General features: G+C 43.0%; 1 protein-coding gene across 2 annotated transcripts in view; it reads left to right on the top strand.

The window, feature by feature from the left end:
* The first annotated feature begins 1,431 nt into the window (after positions 1–1,431).
* Positions 1,432–11,760, top strand: part of LOC143632367 (putative sucrose-phosphate synthase 1) — a 28,453-nt gene continuing 18,124 nt past the window's right edge. The window contains exons 1-3 of one of the 2 annotated variants that reach the window (XM_077100911.1): positions 1,432–1,990; positions 2,078–2,205; positions 3,430–3,834. In XM_077100911.1, the coding sequence (XP_076957026.1) occupies positions 1,661–1,990; positions 2,078–2,205; positions 3,430–3,706 (735 nt within the window). In that variant the 5' untranslated portion in view covers positions 1,432–1,660 and the 3' untranslated portion in view covers positions 3,707–3,834. Of the gene's footprint in view, positions 1,991–2,077; positions 2,206–3,429; positions 3,835–11,760 lie in introns of those variants that run through there. The other variant, XM_077100912.1, reaches the window with a different exon arrangement.

Here is an 11,760-nt window from a genome sequence, read left to right as displayed (position 1 = left end):
TTATATCGACGTTAATTGTGCCTTTCTTACCTAAAGCAATCACTCATGCCTTTCATCCAAATCACCTCCTATCAATAGTTCAAAACATAGGCGGTTACGATGCCCTTGACTGTAACATGTGCGCGGATATATTTTGGAGGGATGATTTTGCATTCGGTTGTCATGTTTGTGATGATTTTTATCTACAAGCAAAATGCGCTCTGTTAATACCCGAGAAAACTTCGCACAAGTGTGACAAGCATCCTATGAAGTGGAGATACTTCCCCGCTGAGAATCATAAAAGTGAATATTTTTGTGAAATTTGTGAGGTGGGATTTAATCCTAGTTATCCATTCTATCATTGTGATGAGTGTATGCAGTCTATGCATCCAGCTTGTGCTCCATCAATACTTCAGTATGAAACACATGCGGATACCGCCGATAATAACAGAGCCATTCATGGGTTTGTAAATGTGAAATTTGGGGGAATATATAACAATATTGAAGTGCATCCACACCCCCCTTTCATTCTGTCAAGGGATTGCTAGTGATGGTGAATGTGACATTTGTAGTTATGGACACCAATACAGGACGATCTTTAAGTGTTTAATTTGTGAGTTTGTAATTCATTACGACTGTGTGGTACGTAAGCTTGAGTGAATAACATATTGCATATAATTGGTTGTTTTTCTTGTACGTATGTATTTTCTTCTTTATTTGTGAAAAAAAAAATGTTGTAAACAAACCAAATTTTAGTTAATGCATCATGTCCTCACATTTGTAATTCATTTTTGCTTTCGTTAATTATTTCGAATTTCAAGTAACCTAAGTTCAGAATTACATAGACAACACTCTAGTGTTATTGGGATTAAGGCTTACGTATCGGCTCATGAAAAGGCTCGATCGAAACGGGCCCAAGCCTAAAAGTAACTCGCTTAATAAATGACCACTCGCCCGAGTTTCACTTATCAAGCTCGAGCCGTCTCATGAGCTTGTCAATTATATAATTTTTTTAATATATAATAATAATAATAGTTAAATAATATAAATAATGTTATGAAAAAATAACTAAAAAAAATATATATTAGGTTATATATAAAATTATAATAAAAAAACATATATAAAAATAACTATAAATATAAAGAATTAATTAATAAATAGTAAAGCGAACCGCTGAGATGAGCTCGAGCTTGGAAAAATACTCACAAGCCAAGCTCGAGCTCGAGTTCCGTATAAGTTAAACGGGCCAAGCTCGGGGCTCGGCTTGGCTTGTTTGTACCTCTAATTGGGATATGACCAATTCCATAAAAATGTGACAAAAACCACAAATCTTCAGCTCTACCTTGGTGCATGTAAACTATTAAAAATCATGACTTGAGCTTTCCTAACAAGGATTGTCGATGAGTTTTCAACGTCCAATATAAGTTGTCCATGCATGTTAGGAATACTATTAAATGCGGTTTTGTCATATTCCAAGGGTAATATTGTAAAAACCGCATCACGAACCGTGTCGGGAGAAAAATCTGATCAAGCTAAGTTTCCCGCGTTAAGAAGACGAAACCATATCTTTGTAATCGCAGTCGATGCCGATAATATTAAAATTTTTTTCGAAAACGTTAAGAAGGTTTTCGAGGCGGTATAAAAAGAAAAAAATGACGGGTCGGTCGGGTTTATACTGGCGATGTCGTTACAGATGGCAGAAATACACTCGTTTATGGTTTCGAACGGTATAAACCCGTCTGATTTTGACGCGTTTATTTGCAGGAGTGGTGCTGATCTGTACTACACGTCTTCCCATTCGGAAGATAACCCGTTTGTGTTTGATCTTTATTATCATTCGCATATTGAATACCGATGGGGCGGTGGGGGGCTTAGAAAGACTTTGGTTAGATGGGCTTCTTCGGTTATTGACAAAAATGCCAAAAATAAAAAGGAAGAACATGTTGTTACAGAAGACGAAGCGGTTTCTACTAATTATTGTTATGCTTTTAATGTTCGAAATCCAGCATTGGTAAGTTTGTTTATTATGTTATTTAACTGACTTTCAACCTGTTTGACGCGTTCTCCATTTATCTTATATTTCTTATTTAACTTGTAGGTTCCGCCTGCAAAGGAGCTTAGGAAGATGATGACAATCCAAGCTCTTAGTTGTCACGTTATTTATTGCCAAAACGGGAGGAAAATAAACGTTATTCCGGTATTAGCGTCTCGTTCGCAAGCCCTCAGGTGTGTATACATGCTCAACATTTTTTGTTTCCAATATATTAGTATTAACCCATACTTGACAGTTGACCCGTCTAGAGGTGCACAAAGAAACAGATTTTGCTAGAACCGATTAGGAACTGACCCGAACCGTAGGGTTGAAATCGGGTATATTTTGAATCTATTTGAACCCGGTCAAACTCTATTCTTTGAGCTTCTTCAGTCTGTTTCTAACAAAAATCACACTTGACTTTTTGAAACCGGTCAAACCCAAACAGAACAGGTTAAATGCAGATTACTGGTCGACTTTTCTTCAACCCGCTTCCAAAAAAAAACCCCTTTCGACTTTTTAAACCGGTCTAACCCGACCTGAACCGGTCAAAGTCCGGTTTCAAACGAGTCAAGCTCTAGTGATTCCAACCAAAACTGGTTTTGACTTTTGTTGACCCAAACTGGAACTGGTATTCGCACCTCTAGACACGTCTATTATAAACAGGGCCGTCCAAACCGCTCGTCGCTCGAACTCGCTCAGAAATTGCTCGCTCGTTTTTTCGCTCGATTGAAAACGAGCCACCCTGCTCGGTTCGGTTTGTAAACGAGCCAAGCAACGAGCAAAGGTCTGCTCGGTTCGGTTCGGCTCGAATATTTTTTATTTATTTTATATATAATTATATATGAACAAATATATAAATATATAGACTAAACACATAATTATAAGTTTACAATTATTTTTACCCCTTTAAAATTTTCATATTCCGTCAATTTTATAGTTTTATTTGCTCAATTCAAGTTTTTAGAATATTAGAAGTTTGTTTACATGATCATTATATCCCACTTCAAACTTATTTTTAATAAAAACTTATAATGTATTACACGTTTGTCTAAAAACTACTAATTTATTTATAACATATAAATTATTTACAACCTTCAAATTTGTTTCTTATTGAAAATTTTAAAGTGAAAAAGAAATAAATAATGCTCGAAATCGCTCGATGTTCGATCGAAAAATGCTCAATTCTATTTTGGCTCGTTTCGGTTTTCGCTTGGTTCGAATTTCAGCCGTTCGGTTCGGTTGTAAATGAGCAAGCCTTCGCTCGGTTCGGCTCGGCTCGTAAACAACCCTAATTTATAAATATACTAGGTCTTTTCTAGGACCACGGGCCTCAAGGGTCTGGTAATGGGCTGGGTCGTGCTCGACAGGTCCAATCCACGAATTAACATTTTCACCATTCAATAATATGTTTTCAGGTATTTATATCTCCGTTGGGGTATGGACTTAACAAAAGTGGTCGTTTTTATTGGCGAAAGGGGAGACACTAATTATGAAGGATTTCTTGGTGGTGCTCATAAATCCTTTATACTTGGAGGTGTTAGTAATACTAACGACCAACTTAATGCCAACATAATTTACCCGCTTTCAGACGTATGGCCCAAAGACAGTTCTAACATTATTCAATCACCCAATCAGTTTAGTGTCGCTGACATTCGCGGGTCGTTGGTAAAACTTGGAGTTCTCAATGGATAAATTATCAGTGATGTGTTTTTCTTGTTCTTTTTATGCAACTTCATAAAACTATAAGAAATTGGGAAGTGTTGGGTCTCTTTTTGGGAGTTGTATTGACCAAATCTTGAGGAATAAAGCTATTGTTAGTTCTTTGGATTTTTTAATTAATTTATTTATTTTACTCTTTATATATTTTAACAATTTGTTTTTGTTTTTATTTTTTTAATTTTTGGGTTTCGTTTATGAGTTTTTTAAACCCTTTTTGCATTATTGTTAAAACTTTTTTTTATTAATTTCTTATTTGATATATGATCTACTGATGGAGGCCCAAGTATTGAAGAGTGTGCCTGTAAGGCCCCGAACCCGGTAGCCCTACTTTAGCGTCAGATTTACTCATAAACACAGTTCTACAAATAAAATATCATATTTAAAACATCGTTTCTTCCATCTTCAGATGCCAGCCGTTCAGTCCATGCCATGTGCCGTCCTCATGATAACTCTATAATCAGCTCACCTGCGTGCATACTAAAAGTCAGCTACGCTGAGTGAGTTCTAGTTAATCAGACGCCATACAATACATACACATACAAACATATCCGAAGATACATATCCATACTTAATCCGTTACCCTACTACCATACATACATACATATCTACAATCACTAACCTCAGTCTACCGAGAGTACGTTCATAGTCCGCTGTCTATACCTGTACTCAAGATCGTGAACACGTAAAAGGTCCGCAGTCCTTACCTATGTTCACCAGTTATGGTACGTGCAAGGTCCGCAGTCCTTCCCTGTACCATCCTATATTGACAACACGTACAAGGTCCTCAGTCCTTCCCTATGTTGCAACCTAACCCATAGCACATGCGAAGTCCGCAGTCTTCCCCTATGCTACCAGAACACAAGTATAGCACGTATAAGGTCCACAGTCATTTCCTGTGCTGACGCCTATCTATAATACGTATAAGGTCCGCAGTCCTTATCTACGTTGGCGTCTATTACCTATAACCATAGCACGTACGAAGTCCGCAGTCTTCCCCTATGCTACCACAACACAAATATAGCACGTATAAGGTCCACAGTCCTTTCTTGTGCTGACGCCTATCTACATTACGTATAAGGTCCGCAGTCCTTATCTACGTTGGCGTCTATCTCCTATAACACGTATAAGGCCCACCGTCCCTATCTACGTTTACATCTATCATCTACATCACGTATAAGGCCCGCAGTCCTTAACTACGCCATCACCTGCCAAGTCTATGTCCAACAGAAGTTAGAGGGATTCGCCATCCTAACTTACTATGTCGAACTTAGGACTCACATACCATTAGTGTACCTGTACACACATACTTCACATATACAATAATTACATTATAGCATAAGAACACTCTAGGCGTTCTTTACATCATTCATTTAACAACCATACCCCTTGTCGATACGTGCAATATCCGAAGATCATTCACGCCCCGACAAGTGTTCATTTGTAATGTTCATACATCTTCGATATATAATATTCGTACCTTTATTTTTAACCTGACAGTACGCGCAATATCCGAAGATCGTTCGCGTACCGACAAGCAATCATTCATATCCATCACATATATCACATATGACATACACTTATCATTTAGGATAAATGTATTAACAACACATCGAGTATGCACACAGCCCCGAAAACATAACAAGGAATGAGGCTAGAAACTCACATGAACGTGGTTACTTCTTCGGCTACTGATTATTCCTTCTCGAGCCATCCTCATTACTACTTAATTAGTCTTACGTGTCTAAGCCGATTTTACTTCATTGAATCATTACCCGGTTAGTTAATCGTTACTCGTTAATCCTTTAAGGGCATCTTTCATAAATTATCAAAGTCCAAGGGCTACTATGTAATTATCTCATTCCTTTCTAAGTCCAGGGACTATTCTGCCTTTATATTAAACTCCTAGTTCTTTACTTTGCCCTTAACGAATTGGGTAAAGAATCATCCTCTGATTCGCTAAGCTCCCATAACGAACTAGCTAACGAATCACCCTCTAATTCGCTAAGCTCCCATAACGAACTAGCTAACGAATTACCCTCTAGTTCTCTAAGTTTCCTTAGCGAACTAGCTAAAGAATCACCCTCTAGTTCTCTAAGTTTCCTTAGCGAACTAGCTAATGATCACCCTCTAGTTCTCTAAGTTTCCTTAGCGAACTAGCTAGCGCATCACCCTCTAGTTCTCTAAGTTTCCTTAGCGAACTAGCTAGCGAATCACCCTCTAGTTCTCTAAGTTTTCTTAGCGAACTAGCTAAAGAATCACCCTCTGATTCGCTAAGTTTCCTTAGCGAACTAGGGTTAGGTCAGGGAACATTCCCTGACACCTTTATCTTTTCCGGCGCAGCCTTTCCGGCGCCGTCATCTCCGGAAATCCGCGTTTTTGCCGGAAAAACGAGATCTCACTCGTTCTTCCACCGTTTTCATCGTTTTTCGTCCCGTTTGATCCAGATTTGAGCTAGGGTGATCCCTAAACTCATCTTAGGTCCGTTTTATACCCGATTCCACCCGGATCTTGTGATTTAAACGGTTTAACGGTGTCGGCTCGTCGTTACGCGACTATAACTAACGTTTTAGGCTCGTACAATATTAAACTATTATTACCTCGGGTCAGAAATCGATTATCCTTCTTCTTCCTCTTGATTTCGGCTAGAGAGAGAGTAGGATGAGAGAGAGCTAAGTGTGTGTTTTGGTGGTGTATGGATTATGTGTGAAATGAATGGAAAATGGGGATTAAGATTTATATAATTATGGATCATGGGCTTAAGCCCATGGCCTCTTCCTTCCTTCCCAAGTCTATAACCCATATCCATTACCCAACACTAGCCCGACCCATACTAGCTTCTACTCTATTAATTTTTTTTCCGACTAACCCGAGTAAACTTTTCCACTGATATTAATTTATTTAATTATAATATTCTTAGAAATTTCGGAATGTTACAGTGCCATGTTATATTTGGAGGCATCGTGCTTTCAAAGGTGGCCCACGAAAATGGGCATAACTTGGCCTACGAAACTCCGTTTCAAGCCCCCATGACTAGTCAAATCGAAGCTTGAGAAGAGGAGCATGTTGTGGCAAACGGCCTACGATGGTTTTTCCCTTTTCCGAAGCCCAAAAACGCATTCTAAATTAAGTTATGGGCCTTTTTATGCTTTTTCAGCATATTTTACATTTTTATTTTTGGGGTTGTGTATGGCCCATGGCCTTTTTTGGGCTCATTTCGAATTTGAAAGTCTATTTGTATTATGCTAATGTAATGTGAGAAGTCAGACTTGAATCTTAGTAATAAAGTATTTTCTCTTCATTTTCCTTGATCTTTGGGTGAGATTTGGAAGTTTTGAGAAGTTCATCACAGGTATTTCAAGAATCAACGTGATTTGATCTTCGTTATCGTCTTACCGTTGCTTTATCTACTCTTTTTAATCACGAGATCTTAGAGTAACAATTATAAAATATGCGAGTGTTAATAATCAGTGTGTTAATTAATAGTTAGGATGGTTGGATTTTTTTTATATGATATTTTTGTAATTATGTGAAATTTCAACAAGAAAAGTGATACGTTTTGAGTTGGTAAATATATGATTAGTGTGTCAATTTAGTAATACTAAACTAATAAACAACCCTCTTAGTATAATCCATGAAGTAAAATAAACTATCAATTCAAATAGTTTCATCCTTAATTTTTACATTCTTTGGGCGACATTTACAGTTTGACTCTTGAAATCTACCGACAACAATTGAAGAAACACTAAGTGACCCCGGGCAGATTATGGATAATCTGGGGGTTAAGTAATGTTTCCCACGAGGGTTAGGTCCGGCAAAGAAGGATGTTCTTCAGATGACCTGCAAAACAGACACCGTGAGCTCGTCACTGAGAAGGGGGGGGGGGTTCCTCCTTGTGACCACCCTCCGGCGTGAAAATCAGACTAGATTGCTCTTGAATATAAGTGTATATTGAGAGAAATAGCTAGTGAAGGTAAGATACAAGATGATCATACCGTTCCAAGGTGTTGGAGTATTTATAGCCGAAGGTAGGTTTCCAAGCAGGTACAGCCAGCTGTAGAATATTCCTGTTCTACCAACTATGGGCTACGCGCGTGCCATGCTGGTTGGTGGGTAGGAAGCAGCTGATAGTGACAAGGCCGGCTATGTACTGTTCCCTTTCCACCAACTGCAGGCTTTGTGCGTGCCACAAGGGTTGGTGAGTAGGCAGCGGCTAATAGTGACAAACAGTACTAGAGCATGCTCCTCCTCGTACTGTTGTCGGTGAGCTGTCACCCTGTGATTGGTTCATGGGCTGCTTTGGTCAGATCTTGTCTATTTTGTCCATACCTTGGCAGGTATAGTACAAAAGATCTTCCAGAAGCGTACGGACTGGCTCATTTGGGCGGGAGTATTCCCGCCTTGCTCATTCCTTCAGGTGACACTGAATTATTGAGTGCCTTGTGCGTGTAGCCTTGCTATTAGTGCGGGTAGCCTTCCCTGATGGCTTGTATCCGCAGCTGCGGGGTCAGGCGGTGTACTTCACCATTGGGAGGCTTTCCCTGCGGGAACAGCTGGCGTATTGCGCGTAAGGTCTTCATCTATGAGCATGGTGGGTCCTGCGGAACCAGTTGGTCCTTGCGCAGACGTCCCTCTGCAAGGTGAGTCTTGCGGGTCCAACTGGGCTCTGCTGGGACCTACCTCTTCAAGTCCCCCCAGTCCAATGTACTTCTCATGAATTGTTAATAAGTGAGGTGAACTTTGGACTTAAGCAAGTGGTTTTGAAAAGGATTTAGTTTTAAGGTTGTCCGTGGGGATTCTTCCCGCGGTTTCCCTAATGTCACGTGCAGAAATTCCTGACTTTTCTGCTTGATCTTTGGGTCTGATGCGGGTAGGTGTGTAACCTCCTCGCAAGTCAGGAGCGTTGAGTTTCACTTGTGTAGATTCTCCGCGAGGTTTTGGTAGTTTTAAACATAGTGATCACGTATGTTAAAGAACCAATTCCATCCTGGAGCTTCAAACAATCTAGTTCTCAACGTTCCCGCTATGCGGGGATGTTATTTCCCTTTCCGCAAGCATGACCCAGAAGATCCTTCTTGGTTTCAATTCCCTTCGAGTGCTAAGTATGTGAAGGGTTTCGCCTTGACATTGTACCCGCACTCGTCTTATAGTTATCTTACTTCCAAGGTATTCTTGGCGTCCATTCCCTGCGGGTGCTAAGTATGTGAAGGGTTTTGCCTTGACACTGTACTCGCACCTGTCTTATAGTTACTTGGTTGCCAAGGTAAGGGGTATAGTCCCGCTTACTTTTGAATCTTTTTGAAATTCGAAGAGTTGGTGAAAGGATAAGAACAGTCCAAACTGTTGAAACGTCGTCCGACGGTTTCTTCTAACAGTGTCAGGACGTGCAGGAAGTTATGGCGACGTGACAGTACATGGTCATTCCAGACGCTTTTTCAGGCGCGTGGGCGCAATTTTTTGGGCGCGTGGGTGCGGATTTTACGGCGCGCGTCCCGTCAACAGCCGTTGCCAGCTTGCTTTTTCCACGTGTCATAGTTTCATTGCACCAGCTCTTTTCTCTCTCCTCCGCATTAAATTCATCGCATTCATTGCGATGAGTATATAAAGAGGGGGAGGGTCCTTGGTAATCCACACTTTCACTTCTCTCTTCTCCTTCTAAGCGATTTCCGGCGAATACTCTTTCTGTCGAGCATTCTCCTGAAATCGTTCTTTACCTCCAAAACATGTCGTCTACTCATGATCCAGAAGCTATCGTTGAGGAGTCTGACTTGTATGTCGAGAACCCGACGTCTACGTCCGATAAGGACGATAAGAGCACTGCTGGCGAATGCCAGTGTGCTCTTCCCATCGAGCTTTACCGGTACATCGTCCGGAAGTTCATGCTCGAGCCGTTCGAGCCTGAGTTTCCGGAGCCACACCAGACGGTGTACGATGCCCCCAAGGGCAAAATAGGGGTATATGCCGCCTTCTTCGTCTATGGGAATCTTAGGTTCCCATTGACGAAGTTTGTATACCGTGTTCTGGATAGACACGGTGTGCACCTGACGGAGGTACACCCAATGGCGATCGCCAAGATCCGCCATTTTGAGTGGCTGTGCCTCATTCTTGGCGTCGATCCCCACGTCGACCGCCTGATGACCTTCTACTCCTGGAGGTGCATCCAAGGCTGGTACACCCTGGTCACCCGGATCAAGGGTTTGAAGATCTGCGCTACCGAGCGCAGTCTTCGGTCTTGGAAGCGGGAGTTCTTTTACATCTCTGCACGTGTCGTCCCTATAGCGATGACATTTAAGAACGGGAGAGCTCTCCCCAGCCTTCACGCCTCCAACTACCAGGAGGCGGAATGGTTCTCCAAGATTTCCCGGATCCAGACTCCGGTTTACCGCTTTCCGGAGTCCGGGATGGTGATGCTCGGTATGAGCAGGGTGTGGAAGGATGCTGGGGCGGATGCGCCACAAATTCCCATCGTACTTGAATACGGTTTGAACTTTATCCCTTACGGTATGCTCCGTCTTCTTTGTTGATTTAAGGTTTTTTCTAACTATTTTTCTTTTTATTTCAGAGGGAAATGACTTGCAGTCCCTCCTGCATCCGTGGGAAGCTGACGGTCCCGCTCGGTTGGGTACTCGCGCTCTTGACGAGAACGAGTTGCCCATCCTTGCACAGACTGCGGATCGGTTTGTGGAGGCCTACCCGCCAGGCCACGAAATACTGAGCGCCACGCGGCCAGGTAAAAGACTATTTAACCCTCGCCCTCTGAATGCTGAAACCTCTGCTGGAATTCCTCTAATCTTGTCATCTTCTGATGAGGAATCCGCAGATGGTCCTTTTCTTGCGCGGAAGAAGAAGGCTGCTGGCGGGAAGGGTAAGGCGAAGGTATCCTCCACCGCCGACCAGGTGAACCGGTCTGAGTCAGAGACCGAGAGTGAAGAGGCGGCGGGGAACCCAGGTGGTGTTGAGACCACTGCTCCGGAGGTTGAAACGGCTGTCACCTCCGAGCAGCCCAGGACGACGACGGTGACCGGTACGAAGAGGCCGGCTCCATCGGGTTCTTCCCCGCCTGTTCGCACCTTCAAGCTCAAAAGGACCCGTAAGTGTACATAACTTTAACTTCATATCTTTCCGCTATTATACTTATATATCTTGTCTTCGTGCAGGCGTGGATGCTACGGCATTCCAGAGTGGAGCTCACGGTGATGACCCAGGCGGCTACGCCTGCTTGCAGTACTGGTTCAGTTGCTCATCCCGTTGAGCCAACTGTTCCAGCTGTAACATTATCCCCGCCGGATGTCAGTGCCATTTTCAAAGAATCCATCACTGAGCCGGCGGTGATTTCTCTTGCGGGTTCTTCCGCAGCCGCGGCCACGGTTGTGAGTTCACCTCCGGTGAGTTCACCTCCGTTGGTTTTCACCGCGGCAGCCTCCACCATGCCTCCTCCAGCGCCTGCGACTACGGCCAGTCCTTCAGGTTCGTTTGGGGTTGGGGTGTCTAGCCAATCCCTGCCTCCTTCCCGTCTCCTTGACCTTTTGGATGGATATCCCTTAGGTTCAGGTGATGGGTTTGGTGGCTATCGGCCTGTTGTCGACCCTACAGATGCGTAGGGTTATTTTGGCCTATATCCATTTCATCATTTCTCTCTTAACTGTTTTTTGTTTTATTGCAGTTCGTGATTCCAACGAGGTGTACGCTCCTCGGTGGAAGATCCGCCGAGGAACGACCCTCCGGACTGCTGAGGAGTGCGTCGAATGGGTGCGTCACGCCGCCCCAAGCGGTGCGCTGGGGGAGGCCATGGCCAGCTACCAGGAAGGTAGGCTGTCCAACGAGCTCCGAATCCTCCTCGCCTGGATGCAGCCGCGCGTCGAGCTACTTTGTCGTGAAAACGACAAGTTAAAGACGGCGCGTAGCCTTGAAGTGGCTCAGGCGCGGGCTATCCGGGAGGAGAATGCGAAGCTTGTCGCCGTTGCTGCGGAAAAGGAGAAGGCCTTCAAGGCCCTTGAGGTTGACGTTCAGGCTCGTCTCGAGGCCCGTTC

The sequence above is a fragment of the Bidens hawaiensis genome, unplaced genomic scaffold (genome assembly GCF_021521415.1).
Source record: "Bidens hawaiensis isolate Kalapana, Puna unplaced genomic scaffold, B.hawaiensis_p1.1 tig00006387_1, whole genome shotgun sequence".
NCBI lineage: Eukaryota > Viridiplantae > Streptophyta > Magnoliopsida > Asterales > Asteraceae > Bidens > Bidens hawaiensis.
The sequence above is the reverse complement of the archived record's forward strand: the minus strand, read 5'-3'. Positions and strand labels throughout refer to the sequence as shown.